General features: G+C 39.1%; 1 protein-coding gene across 1 annotated transcript in view; it reads left to right on the top strand.

Annotated features, from left to right (window-relative positions):
• The window catches only part of ADCYAP1R1 (adenylate cyclase activating polypeptide 1 (pituitary) receptor type I), a 111,593-nt gene that overhangs the window by 55,553 nt on the left and 33,820 nt on the right, over positions 1–22,220 (top strand). Inside the window, exons 3-9 of the mRNA XM_009333313.1 lie at positions 1,128–1,235; positions 14,478–14,513; positions 15,166–15,207; positions 16,993–17,096; positions 17,651–17,748; positions 18,217–18,349; positions 20,537–20,690. Of these exons, the coding sequence (XP_009331588.1) occupies positions 1,128–1,235; positions 14,478–14,513; positions 15,166–15,207; positions 16,993–17,096; positions 17,651–17,748; positions 18,217–18,349; positions 20,537–20,690 (675 nt within the window). The remainder of the gene's footprint in view (positions 1–1,127; positions 1,236–14,477; positions 14,514–15,165; positions 15,208–16,992; positions 17,097–17,650; positions 17,749–18,216; positions 18,350–20,536; positions 20,691–22,220) is intronic.

Genomic DNA, 22,220 nt, shown 5'->3' with positions numbered 1-22,220 from the left:
GAAGATGATTCTCATTTGAGATTCCTTCACTAAGTCATTTTTTTTAAATATTAGTAGGAAATTTGAGAGATTGCTCTGAGTCTTTCTGTACACTGGATAAGTCTTTCAAGTTTATGAGCTAGTAAAATGGTGGCTTACAGAATTACAGGAGGGCTTATGCTTCTTGAAAGCCAGTCATAGTTTGTCATGTCTCTGACGCAGTGATCAGAAAGAAGCAGGAGCTGGGCTCCTTTATTTTATTTACAATAGCACATGGGACCTGAATTTTTCCTGTATCCTAAGAGAACACAACTCCCATCCACAATCCCATCACCTCCTCTATGCATGCATGTAACAGAAGGTTGGTTCTTTACCACTCAGATCTTTAGTTAAAAGCTCGTTACCTGAAGCTTAACCTCTGAACAGTTGTTAAAGGCCTGATTCTGTCTTTAGCTTATGCAAGAAATCATTAGAGGTCAAAATCATCCTTTTGACATTGCGAGTTTATATTCTGTATAACAAAAACTGCAGTAAAGGTAATCAATGATATTACGATGGTTCTTTACTAATGGAGGACATTTCTACTTCCAATATTTTTTCAAGACAATGAACAACATGAAAGAGGTGAACTTCCCTCACATAGCCACAAAACTGGCTAAGCAGAATCTGTTTTTCAGTTTCCAGTCATCTCCCTGGATCAAATTCTAAAACGTGCCAGTACCCAACCTTTGACAAGGACTAGAGCCAACAGAAATTTATAGAATTTAAATCAAAGATGCCTAAAGATTTAACTCAGCAATACTGAAAGACATACTAAAAGATAGCTACGTGGTGGTAGATTTCACGCTCAAGGGAAATTTTGTTTCTGGTGTATGTTGGAGTGATTTAACTGGGACTAAGAAATGTCATCTTCTGCTAGGGTAGAGTCTGGTCATTGTTGTGCCATGCAACTACATATTTTATGTTATTCCTATGAATGAAAATTATTTTATTCCAGGGAAAACTTATTAGAAAATGATAGTTTATTATTCTAAACAAGCGCATTTTTATGGATAGAAGAAAGAACCAAATAAAAAACGCAGTAACAGTGTGAAGAAAGGAATGGATTTCCATCACTAATATATTTTATCCCTCCTTCTCTTCTATAGGTTGCCCAGGAATGTGGGACAATATTACATGCTGGAAACCTGCAAGTGTGGGTGAAATTGTCTTTGTCAAGTGTCCTGCACTGTTCAGGTTTATCATCTCTGAAGACGGTAAAGTATCTTCTCTTTGCTCTTTGCTTCTGTCTGGTAAAGCTGCATGGCCAGCATGAGTGTAAAACCTCACTTAGATACTCAGTATAAAGGGGAATCAAAAACTCTACAGAGGTCTGGAGTTGGGCTTCAGTTTAAAAAAATACTGTAGAAAACCGGGATGTTTGTGTGTAGGGGGGTGTGTGTGTGTGAGTGTAGGGGTGGCAGGGAATGTGTGAAAAAAGCCTTCACAGACTATACAACATGAAAATATCACCAACTCTAATTGCTAAAGGGGATGTTATGCCCTTGGGTCTCCGCTGAAATCAGTGAGACCTGAAACTGTGTTTGGGTCTTGGATAACTAATCATCACAATTCAAACTTATTTTAGAAAATAACTAAAAGTCAGAGCTGGGTTCTGCTCATGTCTAAGGAGAACATAGGCATGAGATGACCAATGTGAAGAGCCCCCAGTTTGGGAGTCCAGGGAAGAGTCAGTGGGAATTAAAGATTCCTGGAGAGATGCAGAAGCTCCATCATGCCTTTTTGGGGTCTGTAGAAATGAGACATCACCATCCTTCTGTCCTTTGCCGCTGGCACCAGCAACCAAGCAAGCAAATGAAAGATCGGAAATTTGGGCTGTTTCTGCTTCCAGCATGCATTGCTGCCTAACAGAGTTGTCCCTTGTCTTGCAAAAAATACTGCAGATGGTCAGTTAAGCTGGTGCATTTTCTCTTTTCTCTCTTTCTGCTACCACTTTAGGCTTGGACCAAAAGTCCCATGCACTCACCATACTTGGTAACCAAACCCTGTTAGACCCCAGCTGGAATTCTTATACAACCCAGCTGCTCCCAAATGAGTTGCTATTAAAAGGAGAACCTACTCTAGTAGTGGTGATACTATTTGACCTAGTTATTATTACCTAGTGCTTTTTAATGGGAAGAGGCTCTGTGCAAGCTACTGTTTACATGATACAAAAAAAAACATGTCCTTTCTTGATTTTTTTAACCTTGGAAATGCATGAAAATTTGCCGGGTAAAAATGAGAGTGTGTGGACAGGAGGAAATAACTATTAAGTTGCTCACAGCAGATATATAGTTTGATTAGATGTTCTCTTGAAATTACTTTTTATTTTCTCTCATGATTCCATGAAACGATCTTCCCAGGTGAATGACTGGGAGACTAAGTCATCTCGTCAGTGTTAACTAACAACAAGCCTTTGCTGATAATTAACACAGTTTTGTCCATCTCCTCCCAGTGCCCATCTAGGCTACTGCAAATCACTTAATTAGCACTGTCCATTGAGGAACAAGTTCATCATTTTCCCCCGGGATCCTTTTTCCCCAAGATTATTTTACCAATGAATTATTCATTTACAGTCTTGAGTGCAAAATCCACCTTCTCTGCATTGCCACACACAGAACACAATTTGTGGGAGACAGTAAGTGTTTCATACACAGCTCCAGGAATACTGAAATCCTTACCTTTAAATACATCCATCTGAACTCACCCAAACATTGAAGCGCGTGCCAGTGCTCTTGTGAAATGGAGAAGAAATTAAGGGTGATCATTACCTCATCTAAATTTACCCATGTGAAACTCGAGTGTTTTCTCTGTACAAGTCCTCTAGACTCCATCTGTAGTCAGTGGAGAGAAAGAGACCAACAGAAGGCAATTTATGTTATTCCAAGAGACATGAGGTGAATCATACCTCTCTTTATCCAGCAAGTACTACGGGCAATTCACTTAAACCAGGCACCTAATTTTTGAAAGGGGAAAGATAAGTCCCTCTTTAAATTATCAAGTATGAAAATACAATTACTACTGTAATTCTATGTGCTTTAATTCTAGCCAGTGTAATTAAACATAATCTTTACTGCTGTAATATTGGTTCAGTATTGACTCAGTGGGTACAGTGGCACTTTCTGAGCCATCCATGTTTAGTGATAATAGAAAAAACAACACATCAGCATCCAGTAGGGTTTGTATCCAGCATGGGTAAGGAAATATTCTTCCCTCTTTCAGGTTTTTTTAGTGGGTTGTTGTTTTTTTTTCAATTCTCCATGACTTTGTAATCATGGTTAACTGATTTTGTTGACTGCTTGTCATTCAGTCTAATTGTCAAACCAATTCTGGTCATCCTTTGTGCAGGATATAAACTCAACCAAAAGTTTTCGCTATCCAGTTATCAGTGATGCTTGCAGTCTGCAGGCAAAATACTTTTATGTTATTTATTGCACATCAGCAGATGGCTGATATATTGTTATCTTCTGATATAACTGCAGGAAGCCTGCTGCTCATACAGCGCCTGTCCGAATTTCCATTAGGACCCCTCCTTTTCAGTGGCTTGTAATCTACACCCCCTACATACCTTTAAGCTACAGTGTGCTAACACATGGTAACATAACATCACACTTTTCTCTCTCTCCCTGCCTGTTTTGGACGCAATGCTCAGAGATATTGCTAGTTGGATACTACGGAGATTGGTGCCATGTACATCTACAGCACAGGAAATCTCCCCCACTGCCAACCTGTCCACACACCTCTGCCATGGGCCTTTTAACTATTCTTTATTTCAAGGGATGTCTGTGATGCTTCTATTTATATCCCACACAAATACGGTGCCTTTTCACTTTTACTGATGAAATTTCTTTTCCATGGTGCTATCATTTCTGAAGTAATTAAGGCTAAGAGGGCTCTTGAGAAATCATCTAACCTGTCTCCCTCCTCAAAGACAAGGTTAGCTCAATACGATCTATTCCAGTGCTTAAGTAACCTGTTAATAGGAAAAACTATTTTATTTTTTTAAATAAAAAGTAATATACATTTTAGAAAAAAAAAAAAAAAGAAAAGCTCTACTATAACTAGAGCTATGTAAAATAAAGTCTTGAAATAATATTTTCAAATTGTTTGCCTAGGATTTCCAGACCTGTTCGCATACTGTACTTTACATTTGACCTGCAGCAGGGTGATAGCATGACCCTAGGGGCGGAGTAGTCAGTCCAGCCTAAACATATGTCCTGCTTTCTTTCTCTCTTTACAGGATCACTAACAAAAGTGACAGCTGTTACCTCTTGTAGTGTTGGTTTTGAGGGGTTTTTGGACATCTGTTCAGTAGGAACAAAACCAAGATTCATGATTCAGTAGATAAACAAACAAACATTTAATCTGGAGTAGTTTGAATTCTCTACAGATCCGGCTGGATTTGCACTAGTGACCCCAAGGTGGAAATATCTACATCCGTAATCACTCTCCTGGGTGAATCAGCATGAGTTTTCACTATCATTGCTGCTAATTTTAATTAGCCAAGTATGTTTATTTCAATGAGGGCTTAATGAAAAAAGTCACATTTTATGATGGTTCCTTAAATAAAGGGTTATTAGATAACTAAAATATTTCTAAGACACAGCTAATCACATTTTATAGATTGTTATAGTATCCTCGGGCTGCTGTTAGGAATATGCTGTTAGCATATTCATTCTTAATACAGCAAAATTTTTATATGACCATAAATAATTTTTACAAACAGTAGCAATAACTTTAAATTATACTTTTAAAAAGTTTGCCCTATGAAGCACTGAAGTACTTTTAGGTACAACTGCTTGTATAACAACAGGCAAACCATATGATGTGTTAACCTTAAAGAGGGGTAGGAGTTACTCGGCTTTGGATATCTAAAAGTTATATGTGTAAGTCTGAACAGATCACATGGATTTCTGGTTCAGTAAATGGAAAGCAATGGGTACTTGTAGAAGATGTCTGCTCTGAGCTTTCTCAAATGCATATCTTGAGATGAATGAAGTCACTGGAGAGGGCTGTTTGTTTTATGAATTTCAGAAAGGAATTTGGCTGCCTAGACTTGGATGTCTGATTTCCATATGCAGTAAAATGGAAAAAAAAAAAAAAAAGAGACTACAAAATAAAAATTAACCAACTAAACTGTCATCTGGAGAGATGCTTTGCTGAAAAATTATCTATGGATTTAGCTAAAAATACCAGCTGTTGCTGGTTTTAATTTGAAAATATACTCTGCTCTAACCTTCACTGCAATTGAACTGAGGAGTAACATTTGAACTGTTGTCAACGTCATACAGAAAGCCTAATGTTAAATCCCATGGTGTGTGGTTGGTGACCCTTGCTTGTAAAATTTCATTTCACCTCTCTGCTCCTCCAGAATCACCAGAATTTTTCATTTCCTTTGAGATGCAGACTGTGAACAAAAAGATTGTTCTCAAAATCTCTCCACATGAAAAAAACATACTAGCTCCTGAGTCTTTTCTAATCTAGTAGGCTAAGGATTTACAGTGGCTTTCCTAAACACTATGGAACCCTCCTAAATAAAGGCTTCCTATATATTACTTTCTTTTCCTCTTTAACATCCATTTCTTTGATTGATATCCATCAATTCACAATTTTATTTTTAGTGGGAGCTATAACTTCCATGATGTCGCTGTTGTATATTATGCTTTCTCCAGTACCTTCCCAGTACCGACTCCAGAGACAACTGCTCTAGAACAGAGTATATTTAAAACATTCTAAGGTGTCTTTACAAAAGAAGGAAAAAAAAAAATGTGTGTCAAGCTGTGATGTTGCATTTCACTATGACATAGCAAGACCTAGAGATGGCCCCAACATAGTGATCTGAGCTCCCAGCTGGAAAATTTTCTCTGTTTTGTTCTTTTTCTCTTTTTTTTTTTCCAAACAGAGTTGCTACTGCCTGGCAGTGGAAATCTACAGAACCGAAGTCTGTGTTTTTCTTTCTTTGCCCTGCACAGCTGAGATATTCTGGAACCTATAAAGCCACATTACTCAAACAGACCATTGAAAGAAACCCAATAGCCAGATCAGAAAGGAGCATATTTTTAGGTCTTTGATTTGCAGTAAAAACTAATACAAATGATAACAGGCAGTTTCTGAGCATTGCCATATGCTCCACATTGAGAAAATTCTTTCATTCACAAATCCAAATAATAAATATGATTAGCTCTTACTGAATCTTCCAGCAATTCAGAATGTTTATCGAGTGCTCAGTCTAGGGCACTCCCTGCTACACCCAAAAGAGCATTACTACAGAGCGTGGTTTACTAGGTAAGACAGAGAAAATGTACATAATTTTTACCAAAGACATAAACTGCATCCTATGTTGATACCAAGATTAAGGGGTCCTAATTAAAATCCAGTAGAATAAAGAATGTATCCAGGTATTATGGAGTTTATGGAGTTTAAGAGGGAATTATATCTTATGCTCACATTTTTGAACAAAAGTATTTGGCTTACTGTTACTCTGGAAGTTATATGACTTCAGTGCTCAGCCAACAAGCTTTATTGTCCAAGAGAACAAGAAATTGAAAATAGTCTATTACTGTTCCCGTTAAAAACACTGGGAGACACTCAAGTACTTTATTGTAAGAACACCAAGCCTCATATATTCTGCACTAGAGATATCATGGGTGGACAACAGGATTTATGAATGCAGGGTTAATTTGATTTGGGAAGCCATCTGTGGCTTTTTTCTCCTTTCTGAGTTTAGATGTTAACCCTAGTCAAACAGAATAAGATGACAAGAGAAGAGTTAATGAGAGGGGAAGTGATACTACATGTCCATATGTGGAAAGCCCTTCTGTGTCATTTCTGGGGAAATAGCCCTGGTAAAGTCTTTAAGTGCTGACTACGTACCACTGTGAAAACGGTATGTAACTCCCAAAGTGGGTGAAAAGACAACAAAAGTCATTGTCTTCCCAAGGTGAAAGCTGTTGAAAATATTTGCAAGTTACAGTTTCTGTTAGTTTTGGTTATGTATTGATAGTTTTTGATATAGGCAGAAAGAAAACGTGACTGTTAAAGATCAGGGGCCTTCTAAACAACAAAATGTCTCTGGAAGATTGCGCGTTTATTTTCTACTGAAGTAGAAGAAACAGGTTTTCTTTGTTACTAGCTGAAATTAAGGTCAGCATTGCAGCAGACTGAAATTGGAAATTGCATTTGCCTGTCAAATAGGCAAGGCAAAAGGTCAATGCAAAGGTCTAGATTTCTATTCAAATATATCTCACCCCTGGCGTGTATTTCAACATCCTGAATGAAAACCAAGGGAAGAAAAACACCGGAACGAAGGAGTAGTATCTGAAAAACAGACATGACCCATCCCATAGCATTTTCATTATGGTAATAATAATGAGTCATCAGAGCTTAATTAGTCTTTGAAGCAACCAGGACTCTGTGCATACCTTAGTTTCATCCTTCACTTTATATAAGATCCTATGTACCATTCAGGAGCGAGTTCAATGCAAAGGTATCTGGTTTTATATATATATACCAGCTTAAGGTTTTGGACAGCTTTCAAAGCTGTCTGCAGATTGCATATGTGTTATTGTTGCTTAGTGTTCAGCAAGTCCTAGAAAGAATTGTGACATCAAGAAAGGGTACCAGAGACCTACCAAGTGTTGATGTGAAAAATAATAAGTCTTGCCAATAACCAAGATAATAGTGCTTACTAGATAACGAGTCCTTTCCTGCTGGTTTTCATCCCTAGGCTTTCCACAGGCAGTAAAGCCATGGGATTACTTCAGCTTTTCCAAAGCGAGGAGGACAAGCTATAATTAAGCGTGCCTCCTCGATCACAGTATCACAAAGTCTTATCTGCAATGCAGAGGGAAATGGGAGGAAAATATTGCCGTCAAAGAATAGTAACTGTACCTACATTTCCAATCAAGTAGTTAAGGCCTCATGGATGCTTTTTACAGGAGAAGGACATTTTATGACCTTTCCCTCCAAATTATGGGGACTTAAGACTCTGTGCCTCTGATACTCAAACATACAATATGACCAAGAGCATTTCAGCTAAAGATCAAGCCCTTGGTCCTTTGCAAGATGACATCCTGCAGGGGCCAGAGGAAAGCTGTAACGCAGCTCAAGACCTTTGTCAATATGATCTGAAAGCTAATTTGGCCTTGGAAAATAAAAAAATCATGCTCCTCTGGTGAGCATGCAAGGGTGGAACATGCTGAGAGCTTCTGAGTAGTTTGGAGAACACTTGGACAGCAAAATGTAATATATTGAAGTATCACTGTAGGTGCAACATGGGCAGATGCTTCAACATTTACTAGCAGCCTTTGCTCTATTCTTGTTTCTCCTCTTGACTCAAATAACTGAGAAAGGAGTTCCAGTTGTTTGCAAGATTTTAGGTGTGGTGGACACACATTCATTCTTGCCTTTAAGCAAGTGATTTAATATGCTTTCTTCTCTAGGACTTATTTCATAACTGATAATCTCCATTGGACAACGTTTCTTATTTTCTGTGTTTCTTGTTTGAAAAACATTTGCCTTTCTCTGAAATATGACCCCTGCCCTCTTCAGAGCTAGAAGACCCTTCAACAGTATTTGCATTGATGTTGCGCTCTGATGGATGCTCCTGTGACAGCCAGCCTCAGAGGAAGGAATCACATAATGTTTAGATGATGCCTAGCAGTTGCTATGGTGACCTCAGTCCACTGCTAGTTTCACAGCCTTTGATAAGAAAGAGGAAGAAATGAAGAAAGTCATAATTTCCCTTACATGTTATTGATCATATCTGTACACCAGTTCTGCCTCAGCCAGCCCTACGTACTATGATCTTTATGTTCTCCATATGGAACCTCACTGGTATTCTCCCGTGATCTCCAGGCATGATTCACTGGGTCTTCTTGTCTCTGTGTCATGAAACCACGTGCCCTGACATTAGTATGGGATATAGAAAGAAAGGACTTTTATATCAGTTCTATCACTGTCTTCACTGGAATGTTTTGCACAAACCACTGGGTAACAAAGAAGTTGCAGAAGCTAGTTCATCTCATCCTACGGTAGATGTCTAAAACAAATCACCCTCTGGAAGTGCCAGTCTCTTTGCCCTTTACGAGAGGAGACTTAAAAAACACATGAACATATCTTCAGGTGGGTAAATTGGATGGGATGAATTTGCCCCACAGGATCAGTTCCTCAGATGTCCTTAGGCACCAGTTCTTATTCAAACATACAAATATGAACCCGGCTTCCTAATCTTACCCTTAATTTTCCTCTGCCTCAGTTTTCTTGTTTTCTAAATACAATGAACAATCCCACTTAATTTTGTACTGCCTCTGCGTGAGCACTGTGTTCACAAATCCTTTTGACAAGGCAAATGGCAATATACAGTAAATGCCAAGTGACTAATGACTTTCAATCTGTAGTTTAAAGTATTGTCTATGGGACATGAGGCTGGAGAGACCAAAATCCCTAGAAATAGTGGAGGAAAGCACTTAGCATAAGGAAAGGTGTGGGAACGTGTAAGGCCATGTACTCTGTAACCTTGCTTGGCTGCCTCTTTCTACAGATCCTGTTAATGAGATTGTAAAGACCTAGCAGTTGATTCTGGATCACTTTCTCCTCCCCAAAAGAGCCGTAATGAAGGAACGGGGATGGTTGGATAGTGTGCATGTGGGATCGTGTGTGCTCAGCTACAGGAGTGGGCAGAGGGCATTAGAAGCAGCGGGCAGAATGTGCAAGCGGTATCTGTGTGGGGAGCTCAGAAAGCCCCAGAAAAGCTGCTAAGTAGACTGCTGTTCCCGACCGCGGGTTTGCCAGCCAGCTGAACAGATTGCTGGTGCATAAGAGCAGCATGCAGCAATAGGGAAGGGAGCGAAAAGGCACAGTGTGGTGGATGCTGTGGAGTCGGGCATGAGAGCTCGCTGATTTATTTTGTATTTGTAAATTAAATGTTAAGCTTCTAATCAGTGCTATATAAAACAGGAAAAAATTGAATTCCTGCTTAACCAGCTCATTATCCACATAGCTGGACAGCAGAATAACAAGTGATTGTAGGAAATGTTTTCCATAACGTCTCTCTGCCCCAGTCTTTGCACTTTCTGAAGGGACAGAATTAACATGCGGTAAAACCATTGAGAGCTTTGGACATTGATCTCAATGCTGTCAAAATCCAACCTTTTGGAGGATTAGCCATGTGGACCAGTCCTCCAAACCATAATACTGAGATGGGAACAACAGGAATAAGTGTGGGCAAGCCATTTCAGGACAGAATAGTTTTGGAAGCCTTTCATTCTCCCTCCCCCCCCGTCACTAATAAGGGACAAATGCTGGAACAAAAGGGTTAAATGCAAGTTGTGCTCAGATAAACAGATCTATGGGAGATAAAGCAGTTGCCATGCCAGCTGACATCGAAAGCAGCCAGCACAAATTTGGCACGAAGGAGATGATCTAAAAGGCTGCACTGAGCTCCAAGGCTCATCATACGCAGGCTGTTTCTTGGCTTTAGCTTTGCCAGTCCTGTTCACTTTAAATCAGAAGCAACAATTGCTTGCATCAAATTTCTCATCCGTTGGAGGATAGTGAGGAGGTAGTTATGCTTTCTGGGGCTCAGCAAATGAAAACCAAGGAAGAAAGTCTGATAAATGTGCAAGAAAAGGGCATGAAAGATCTGCGTCTCTGTCACTAACTCTATGGGTAGCTGCTGGCAAGTCCTTTGACTTTTTTTCTTTCTTCTCTTTCATCTCTGCATGTAGAAAATAGAAATAAGCAATATTTTCTGTGCTTGGTTTCTCTGTTTCGTCTTTGGAACTGATAATTCAGTGTGCTGATGGATCTCCTCTAGGGTCTCTAAGTAGTACTGCAAATAACATCTAATTAACAATGACAGTTAAAGCACTAATGGAAGATTTGCTTCCCAAAGAGTGACACTTACCTATTCAGTCTGGTCAGATAATGAATAACATTCTCTGTCAACATACTGGATAAACCATCCTTTGTCAAGGATAACATTAGCTTCCTCAGGAGTTTATTGACTAATGTGAGCAATTATTGATTTTAAAAATGGTGTTCTAAGACATTGTTTCATATCTGCTGTTGGGTCCATTTTTCTGTAGTTTGGGCTGTGCTGTTATTTAACTACATGTGAGGAGCACAGGTGTCAATGTAAGTCATGACTATAATCCTTGAATTAAAATCCTGAAAAATGGGGTTCCAGTCAAAATGCAGATGAAAAGCATATTTTATTTATTCTTCATTTCCGGGAGAGTAATGTATTTCATCTAGCCTGTTGCATAATCCTCTTGATGGGCTTTCTCTGCTTCATCAGTGAAGTCTGATGCACCCGTTTCTCATTGTTTATGTCCTAAGAGTAAGGCAACGAGAGGACTCGTGTGAAGGCCCATGCAGCAAGGTGCCCTACAATTTTGCCCATTACATCACTGACACCAGAGTAAATTTGCTGAGGTCTCTCTAGGGTCAGAAAGTCACTCAGGTGAAAAAAAAAACAAACAACACAAAAATACAGTTTCAGGGTAATAGGTTGAAAAAGGAGAGGGACCGCCCTATGTCTGGGCTTCCTTGAACCCCACCTCAAATGCAAGCTCAGGCCTTGTCCCTATATATGTAGACACGTTAAATGTTAAGCACAGAAATATTCCCAATGAACTCCATCGCCCTCTCATACACATGAGCAAACGTAGCCATTGGCACAGTTATCTGTCATGTAAACATCCATATTCTGGTACAGGGTACATAAACATATGGTGTCAGAGAGAAGGGCAGCCGCAGCACGCAGGAATTTAAAGCCAGATGATGGCTATATGTTCCCTCATTGTGTGTTTATAGAGATAAATATATATATATGCATACACGCACAAATATAACTGTATATATGTGTATATTATCCCAACACTCATTAGATGAACTTTGGCTTTTAGTTGTAATTCAGGGCATAATGTTCAGTGTAAATCTAATTGACTTTCCAGTAGCTTAACTTATTAGTGAAAATTAGGTTGATGGATCAAGCCTAAAAGCCTGTATAGTAAAAGGTTGTACTGGAACTTTCTTCAGTACGTTAGCAAAGACTCAGATGTAGAAAAAAATGTTAATAAAAGGCAAGTTTTCTCCTACAGCAATCAGAAAATTAACATTGTCAGAAATGTGAATGTGAATCCCTTCATAATGTCCAAACACAGTTAAAATGCAATAATTATTTGGGTATATAAAAAAATTATTAATATAAAAAAACCTTTTAACTTTACAAACCTGCATTAATATAATGTTTTAACTGTTATTACTGATGTCATGAAATTCAAAATGAACTAAAATCTAATATTTTAACATCAGTGGGACCAACTACCACCCATATTCAGAGTGAAATAATGGTAATTTTTATTTCTTCCTTTTTAGATTATAGGAATAAAATAGCTAAATTTAAAACATTTACATTTCAAAAAAAAGATATTTTTCTAATCAATCAGTGTAACATGCCAGGATGCCAGGAACATCAGGCTTCAATCTACTTAATATTGACCTGGTCTTCCTCCAACAAGAATTCTGGAAAGTTTGTAATATCACATTTCAAGATTTAAGCCACAGTGTACAACTGATAAACTTAAACTGGATTTTTATGAGTCAAAATGTTTTTTGGAAGTTTTTTTGCAGCTTCTTCTTACCCTGCTTCTGTGGGTCAGGCTACTGAGTGAGGTCACCTCATGTGAGGAACCAGTTCCATTCTGAGCTACTGATTTGAGTGGCAGCAGGCTGTGAAAGACACTGTGAAAGATAGTGATCAAGGAACAGTGGCTTGCTCTTTGATCCTCTGCCTAATAAAACCACAGGTAAAAATTCCCACAGGATATCCTAAAGTTGGTATTCGGAATTCAGATTTTAGCAACATAGAGCTATATCACTGTTAATAAACCTGGGTTTTGGTAGGCTCAGGAGGGAAACAGGTCCATCCAAAATATTCTGCAGAAGCATCCCTGTTATTCTGCCAAGAATGTGGAGCACAGCCATTGCGCTTCTGCAGCATCTGGTAATTTAGTCTGATGCGGCAGGTTGAACGATCTTTGCTGGAAAATGTTTGCTCAGAGCATTGGTGACTTCTCTTCAGAATTAGTACTCCTACCCAACATTTGCAAACATTCAAGAGCCCTCATATGTGAAATCTTGAAAGCAGCTGGAGCTGGGCAGAGAAGCCAGGAGACCAAAGGAGTTGTCATCATGGCTTTCAGGATTAACCCTCCAGAGTAACCGGTGGGTTGAATGTGTAGGTTTGATGTCGAATACATCCATTCAAGGACACAGTACAGCCTACCTGATGCTTCAGCTTAGTTTTCTGGACTCCCACCATCATCTTCACACTAAACCTTCTGTTTTCTATCTTAGAAGATCAAGAAGCACATCTGATTTATTTTAGATGAGACAGAAATCAATGAATTTACAATTATTACATGATAAGGAATTTGAAAAATTGTAAAATATAAAATGCATTTTATGCTGTGCTGAAAAGACTCTCTTTACTATTTTGTTTCCTTAGATGCTGTCTTTCTCCTTTCCCCTAGGATCAAAATCAATCTCTGTTTGGATTTCACTTTTAATAAAAAACATCTCATACAAATTGGTGAATGGCTTTTCCAGTCCCTAGTTAAGATATGACCATATGTTCAGGGTTAAGGAAGAACAACCCGAAGCCCTGTGGTTACTCCAGGGGATACAGAACTAAGCTAATCTAAACATTTAACCTGCCGTAGCGGTCAATGAAACATTGGAAACATTTTTTCACCAGTTGGTGGGCCACCGTCAGAGCTATTTGCGGACAGCTTTGTCAGGCTCCTCGGTGTCTCTCTGTGCATGATGCAGCAGCACCACTCGGTGGCTTAAGGCAGCTCCTCTTTATGCATCCCCCAAAACCGAGCTTGAGCCAAAATCCACTGGGGACTTGGGAAAGTCTGACTTCAGTGCAATTCGGGTTAAGTATTTAGTAGGGTGGGTAGGAGACTGGTTTGAGATAATCCCCACATTTTATTTTGGAAGGACAAAAGTACAGAAAAAATTTTAATGCAAACCCAAACTTTTATGATTTCCCATTGTAACATTTCGTGTTTTTAATATACAAATCAGCATGAATTTCGGCACAATATTTTGGAAATGTATGGGTCTTTCTTATTTCAGAACCCTCCCCCCTTCAAAAAAAAAAAAAAAAAAGAAAAAAAAACCCAAACCACAAAAAAGCTCCTTCATCTCATTTTCATCTCCTTCCTAGAGTTTGATGAAACTCCATGATAACCAGAGATTTAATGATACAATGCAATCAACCATCTTCTGAAAAGCACTTTCCACCCATAAATATACAGTACTGATCTTGAAAAAAAGATTTAAACAAAATTTTCTTGCAGTTCTTCTCTGGGCAGTGCTACATCCACTCCTTTTATGGGAAGCAAGCTATTATCACGATCAAATTATTTTTATTCTTCTAATTTCAGGTTGGGAAGTAGATAACTTGGGGCAAACCCATGCAGGTAAGAACCAGTTGTGTTCACTACTTCCTATGTACCTCAGTTCTCAAAAATTGTATGTAGGGCACATGATAATACCAGATTATTGAAAATTTGTTGTGTATCAACCATTGTGATAATGAATACATGTAGTTCACTGTAACACTGAGATAAAAAGTGAAAGTACAAATCTGATAAGTTTCTAGAAATCAATGTGATCTAACCTAAAACCACAAAATTAAACTGTCTTACTTAAAACCAATTAATTATTGCTTTTTGTCATTGATGGATGAAAATATTTTTTCATGAATTCTGTGAAAACTGACCATACTTAAGTATCTATGGATTATAAATGCAAATTTCTAAAGATATAATAACTGACTTCTACATTTTTCCAATAAAATTGGTCATATTTTGATTGTATGTGTTGTTAGCTATGTGCTCGCTGCCTGCACTAGAGATTTTATAATTTTGTAGGTTCAGCTTTGATTTAAACTCACAAGTAAAACTGTGTTTACTTCCTGAAAAGACAGAATCAAGTATTTATTGCATTTGGGCCTGACCCAAACAAATAAAAATCAATTGGATTCTATTCACTGATTTCCACAGAGACTAGTTTGGGTCCTAATAGAAAACACAATCAAAACAATTTCATACCAAATTTCCACTTTTATAGGTGATTATGACCTGCTGGAAAGCACAGCCCAGTCTCCCCTAGGTAAGAAACAGAACCATGGAATGTTTCTCTTTTTATTTTAACTCTGTTAAAAAGGAAGCTCCAAGCTTTTTTCCCTGCCATTTAGGTATTATTTTCTAATCAGTTCTAATTATGGTGACACATTTTCTGGTGCTTTACTTTTAGCAGTATTATGAAAATTGCGTTGCAATCCAGCAAGTATGTTGTTATAAATTATATCTACCTGCTTAACAGTAATTACTAAATGGTGTTAAGGAAAGTCAACACATGATTCAGTGGTTATTTTCCATAGAAAACTGGAGATGAATGTGCAAGAGAAATTTACCAAAATTTGCCGAGTAATGCAATGTTCTTAAATGAATGCCGTGATTGAATAGATATATTCTGCTGCATGGATGGCAAACAGATTCTCTAAAAATAAGGTCACTGCTGGTGTTATGAGCTACTTGAATAAACTGCTGTAAGAATGCGAAGCAGCACAACCTTAATTAAAAAAAAAAAAAAAAAATCAACCCTTGGAAATTTCCATCAATTTTGTTCAAGGTACAGCTCAAACTCCAAAAACTGTAATAGTTTGATAAATGGAAAATGTTCTATTGTGTTTGAGAGGAATAAGTGCAGCGAGCAGCCCGGGTCTAATTTTTCAACCAGGTCACTGAGCTCTAGCAAGAGTAATGGTGGTGAAAAAGAGCACCACGGGGGCCATCCCACGTTAGGCAGCCTCAGTAACAAAGTGAGTGTCAAGAGAGACTTTCCTCTTCTTCCCCCAGCTCTTGTTTCCCAATAAAGTTTTATGCCTTTTGATTGTGTCAGTGAAAGCCATTTAGGAGCTAGTCCTTATATATGAGATTAACCAAACAATTAGGGTAAAAAGAGAGAAAAAGAGAAAGAGGTTTTCTCTGACCCAGTCTTCACCCTTGCAAACGCTTTCTTTAGAGTAAGGTTATAAACTGGGATTGGAACAAATAATAGGCAGAGGAATGTGAGAAGCTCTGAAACGGGTTTGAAATTGTCAACTGAAACCACACTGGGCATCTGGAGGTGTAAATGAACATACTGCTCTGAAGACAGACAGGGAAGAGATTCCCACTCCATCTTTCCTTTGTTTTCCTACAGACCATCTCACAAAGTCACCCTCAGATCAGAGCCTAGGAAAACTAGAGCCTTGAAGATAAATGAGTGGGATACATGTTTTCTGACTGTAGGAGAACAATCCACCTCCCTCACCATAGACATATAATGGCTATTCTACATATCCTACAGTACCCTGCCTGGCTTCCAGCAGCTGCTGCAAAAGATCATGTTAGCCCTGTGTTTTCTTGCCAGGCCCATGCAGATGCCTCAGCTATAGATCGTCTTAAATAGCACAGAATGCCTACCTATATTTAAGCACTGGGCTTAACCTTTAGCCATCTGAAGTGTAGATGTCTACATCAAAGCTGTATTCCCTAGATGCCTTTCAGACTCAGTGGAGAGAAATGGATATTTAGCTGACCCCTGGTTTAGGTACCCACTTGGGAATGAGATCTTTGGTGGCCTGGAGGCACTGACTATACTAGTTAAATCTTTTTTGCTCTCTGGTGACCAGCTGTAGTAGTAGACATCTGTTAGGTGCCTATTGTAGAATTGGGTCATTAAAGATGTCATTAAACTTTCAAGATGCCATTAAAGTCTTCTATGGATAGCCAGATAAATAGTACCCCCAGTGGTACTGAGGGGTTTTCTTTGGTCATGTACCAAGGGGAAGGAGGATATGTCCTGGGGTTTGCTTCAGCAATGTCACATTCCCAACTGTACTTGACATAGGGGACATCAGCAGAAATTGCACTGAAGATGGCTGGTCTGAACCTTTTCCTCATTATTATGATGCCTGCGGCTTCGATGAAAACGAAACAGAGTCCGATAACCAGGTGAGAATTAATCTTATGATTAAAAAAAAATGAAGGGGGGGAGCAGCAGGCTGCTTTTTGTCCAGCCTCTGGTCATATTCTGATTTGATGGTGATTACGATGAACAATCAGATATTTATGGGCATAAATATGTGAGAAGCAAGATTTAAATCCTTCCTAGCCCTGTACTGAATAGTTCCAGAATACGAGTGTTTACTGTTGATACAGCTTGTAACTTCTAGAAGCATGGGTTAGCCCCCAGTTCTTCCCCTATTGACTAAAGAATCCCTTAGCCGACTACTTTTTCTCTACAGATACATGCACAGTGATCAAAGAAATATAGACAGCCTTTACTAGCTCACTGACAAATAAGCTTCACAGTATGCAGACCCAAGGGTACGCCAGACATAGAGCAATGCTCTAATATACAGTGAGATCTCAGGGGAACCAAGAGGAGAAAACAACCAGGCTGCTCAAGAAACAAATCCTGCCTATGGTTCCCCCTGCACGTTGACAGGGCAAAGAAGATGTGGCCATAGATGAACCATTTAACGGTGTGTTGTTTGCCTCCCAAGGATTACTACTATCTATCTGTGAAGGCTCTGTACACGGTGGGATACAGCACTTCTCTTGTTTCTCTCACCACTGCCATGGTTATCCTGTGTCGTTTCAGGTGAGTCAGGACATGAACGGTGGGCTGTTCAGTCACTGGAGGAAAGAGGCTAGAGCTCATAGGCCCAAAACAATGTTTAAGCTTTTAGCTCACCAGATATAGAATAAGAGGGAGATAACCCTTTAACAGAGTTGTTCCCCCAGCTTAGGCACACTCCAGTATTCACATTTTGGTAGACTGTAGATGTAACTGCAGAAGCTGTGGGTCTATATTATGTGACTGCAGTAGCTGCATTGGACTGGGTCTATTTTATGCTACCCCGCATGCTTTTACAGGAAAATGCCCAAATCCTCCTCTTGGTCAGGTTTAGGGTCAGTATTATCCACACACTTGATCTTCAGACATTGTTATTCTTATCACCAAGGTGCTAGGAGCTCTGGCTATGTACGCAGATAGGCCTAGTGTGCTATTTCCATGAAAGAAAAGCCTTTTTTTTTCTTTTCCTCTCCCTTGCTCTTTCCTCTTTAGGAAGCTTCACTGCACTCGAAATTTTATCCACATGAACCTCTTTGTTTCATTCATCCTACGTGCAATATCTGTATTCATTAAAGATGGGGTTCTTTATGCTGAACAGGATGGCAACCACTGTTTTATCTCAACGGTAAGTAAAACCAAAGCCAAAGCCTTTTCCTTTTTTATTTCAGCATGAGATAACAAAAAATAGCGAGGAAGGCAGCAGCCCGTTGGGTATATAGGCTGAGAAGCTATTGGGAGAGAAGGTAATTGTTGGTAAAATTCCCTCCAGGTTCACAACAAAACTGTGGATGGTATTGTCTCATGATGTCATCAGTGTCCAGCGGTCTGTCCTTTAGGACAAACCTACAAGTTTCGGTTTCTAACTCTACCCAGGTTGTTTCTCCCTTTCACAGGTCTGCATAGTGATCGGTGGGATGAGAGCAGACACAAGCAATTTCCTTCATCTGAAGGTCTGGTTTTTCTCCAGAGCCTTATTTGTTCTGGATGTCAGGCAGCGTCATGTGTTGAGAGGGTGACCGTTCAGACGTAGAAAATATCCCTGACGGTCACACTCTCAAAAAATCATTAGTATTAGCCACGTGTTTGTCTCTGAAGTGTGTGGTTTCAAGGAAAGCAGTCTCTTTCACAGATGCACTTAGCTATATATTACATGTAAATCCCAGCTCCTTTCACATTTAAGGCTAGTATTTCATTTGATAAATCAGCTCACTGGGTGTAATTATGATGGAATTACAGTGAGTTCCCAAACTGAGATCTCCTTTATCCATCCAGTTATAAGCTAAATTCGCTATGAGTCACTTCCACAAGGAAAGTGCAGCTGTATAGTTTCTTAGTCAGCATTTTCTTTGTCATTGAAACTAGTTTTTGCTTTTAATTCTTCTCCATAACAAAGCTGAAGCTATGTTAGATCTGTAGTTTATTCACACCACTCTTCTAATAGTGGCATCTGCCTCTGTTTTGAAACACTTGAAGCATAAAACACATTAAAATCAGCCATCTAATGACCAGATCTTCAGCCTTGGTAGAACTTCCATGGAGAAACTCAAGATCTGATGGTTTAAACATGTTGGTTGTAGATTTGTCCCAGACGATGGACTGCAAGTGGGAACCAGCCAAAATTGTCAGCCTCCCACTGCCCCAGGCAGGAGCTTCCAGCTTATACACCGATTCTGCTCTGATTTGTTGAAAGGTCCTGCTTTGGTAGGACTAACGATGTCTCACTGGGATGCAACTTTGGAAAGACAAGTGTGTCCTACTCTCACAGAATCAGGGTAGAGCTTGGTTTCCACTTAAGGCTTTCATCATAGAATCATAAAATCATAAAATCATTAAGGTTGGAAAAGACCTCTAAGATCATCAAGTCCAACCGTCAACCCAACACCACCACGCCCACTAAACCATGTCCCTAAGCACCTCATCTACACGTCTTTTAAATACGTCCAGGGATGGGGACTCAACCACTTCCCTGGGCAGCCTGGTCCAATGTTTAACCACTCTTTCAGTAAAGACATTTTTACTCAGGTCCAATCTAAACCTCCCCTGGCGCAACTTGAGGCTGTTTCCTCTCGTCCTATCACTTCTTACTTGGAAAAGAGACTGACTCCCACCTCACTCCAGCCTTCTTTCAAGTAATTGCAGAGAGCGATAAGGTCTCCCCTCAGCCTCCTTTTCTCCAGGCTAAACAACCCCAGTTCCTTCTTTTTTTTTTTTTTCTTTTGTCCGCTGCTTTTCACCCCAGTAAATGAATGAAAGCTTCTATCGTTTTTTACAGTAAATCACCCTGCTTTCTTTACACTTACGCTTACTTTCATTTTCTGTCCCCGAGTGACAACACCAGCAAATGGCAAGGAAGTACAATTCTGAGCTGCACACAGGAGGGTGCATCCTTTCTGATCCCACTTTCAAGGCTTTCCACAATCCTGTCATTTCACATCCTTCCTTAGGTTTCTCAATACATAACTATATTCTTTTCTTCTCTGCACTTAATCCTTGGAAAGGGGGCTTAAATCTAGCAATTAGCATCCATTGATGGTGTGAACTCCCACTAATACAAGACGTTCTCAAGCTGTCTGCAGACACTTGTCAACCACCTCCCACTGGCAAAATTGGTTACCTGCCCTTTCTAGCTTTGCTCTCTAAGTGGCACCTCACATTCTTCTCATGCTTTTAAAACTTTACTATTAAAAGTGTATAACACCAGTCCCAGCTGTGTTCCTTTCCACTAAGAGATTTGGAGAGGTTGAAAGCATTTTCTCTATCTGTTAGGCAGAAACAACATGGAAATAACTTTGTTTTTCTTGATTCTCTGCAGGTGGAATGCAAAGCAGTGATGGTGTTTTTTCACTACTGTGTCATGTCCAACTACTTCTGGCTTTTCATTGAGGGATTGTACCTTTTCACTTTATTGGTAGAAACCTTTTTCCCAGAGAGGAGATATTTCTACTGGTACACTATTATTGGCTGGGGTACGTGACATTTCTTGTCTAAAATGTGTCTCAGTGTGCAAGACGACTCCACAAACCATCTAATATTTCCATATACAGTTTCAAAGTATAGTTTTAGTCTTTGTGTAGAAGTACCACTGCAGACCGAACCGTGTTGTGCTTTTTTGTCTGAATAGGGTTGAACAGAAATCTGGAGGACACCGCATCTCTTGCAGACATGTAGTCCACAATTACTAATTGCTTTCTACAAGATATGATCTTAATGCCGAGTTCTTCAGCTTAATCAAATCTGCAATGCTCAGTCTAGTCCAAGACTTCATTTGTGCCTTTCTTCCAGTTAATAGGCAAATTGAAAATGTATCCAAAGGGTACCCACATATGCTCATCCTACCTGGATGGGAAATGGAAACTTGCAATGGGAAGAAAAAAGATTTGTTTCAGAAAGGCCAGTTGTACGATGATAACCAGTGTAATTATTTTTCTTTCTGGCCTTCTGGAGAGAAATTGATTCCTGCAACATGTTAATTCAAACAGTTCTTTGCTGATGTTTTTGCACAGAAGTCAGATCGTGAATGCAGAAGAATACATTCATTTTAAATGTACCCTAAGAAGGTTAAGCTCAATTTTTATACTTAAACAAACACACTTCTGAAATATTCTGGAAATAATCTTGTATATATATGTGTAAAATCTATATATAAGCCACATGCCTTAAACTATTCTCCTTTGAAAAAAACATCATCATGTAACCCAAACCTTCAAGTAATCCACAGCTGGTTTTGTTTTTTCCCTCCTGAGGCAGCTCTATATATACAAAAATTCTCATCTCCTGGCAAAGACTCCCTACAAGCATATAAAGGCTATTGGAAAAGATGGCTATTGGAACAGAAACTATTGGAAAAGGATGTTCAAAGTTCCCCTTGTACTATCCACAGATGTATAATCACATTATAGCTGAGATATAAGGCTGTTTTCAAAGAGAACTTGGGGGTTATGTACCTGAAAATGTGACGATTATAAAAGAAAACAATGTATAAAACTTTGCAATCTGAACATGGACCAGAGTTTGGGTTCCTTTAATTAAGTTTACACAAATTTCATATCTGTAGGTTTGTCTTAATGTGAGAATATTGCAACACAACATATCAACTGATTTTTTTTTTCTTTAAATCAGTCTTTGTAATGAAAGAACTACCCAGATGGATTCATTCTGTAATGCAACTTCAACATATTTGGTCTTCAGTTGAATACCATAAATAATACCTAGCTGTTCAGTTTATAGATATCACTTCATATTCAAAGCAGTATCAATAATATCTATTAATAACACTAAGAGAATCTCCAAATGTGGATGATTTTGGTTTTGTTTTATTTTTTAAATACAATATTTTCTCAGCTCCTGCATATTTCAACTTGAATAGTGGTTCCCCTGACCTGGCAGGAGTAATTGGCACTTTGCAAGAACAGAAGCACTTCCAGACTCTGGATGCAAGTCACGTAGGGCAAAAGCAGCCCCTCAGCTCAGAGCTGATGGGGAAGGAGTTGCATTGA

This window comes from Pygoscelis adeliae, unplaced genomic scaffold (assembly GCF_000699105.1).
Source record: "Pygoscelis adeliae isolate BGI_AS28 unplaced genomic scaffold, ASM69910v1 Scaffold88, whole genome shotgun sequence".
Classification (NCBI taxonomy): Eukaryota; Metazoa; Chordata; class Aves; order Sphenisciformes; family Spheniscidae; genus Pygoscelis; species Pygoscelis adeliae.
Note: the sequence above shows the minus strand (reverse complement) of the source record. Positions and strands in the feature narration are given on the sequence as shown.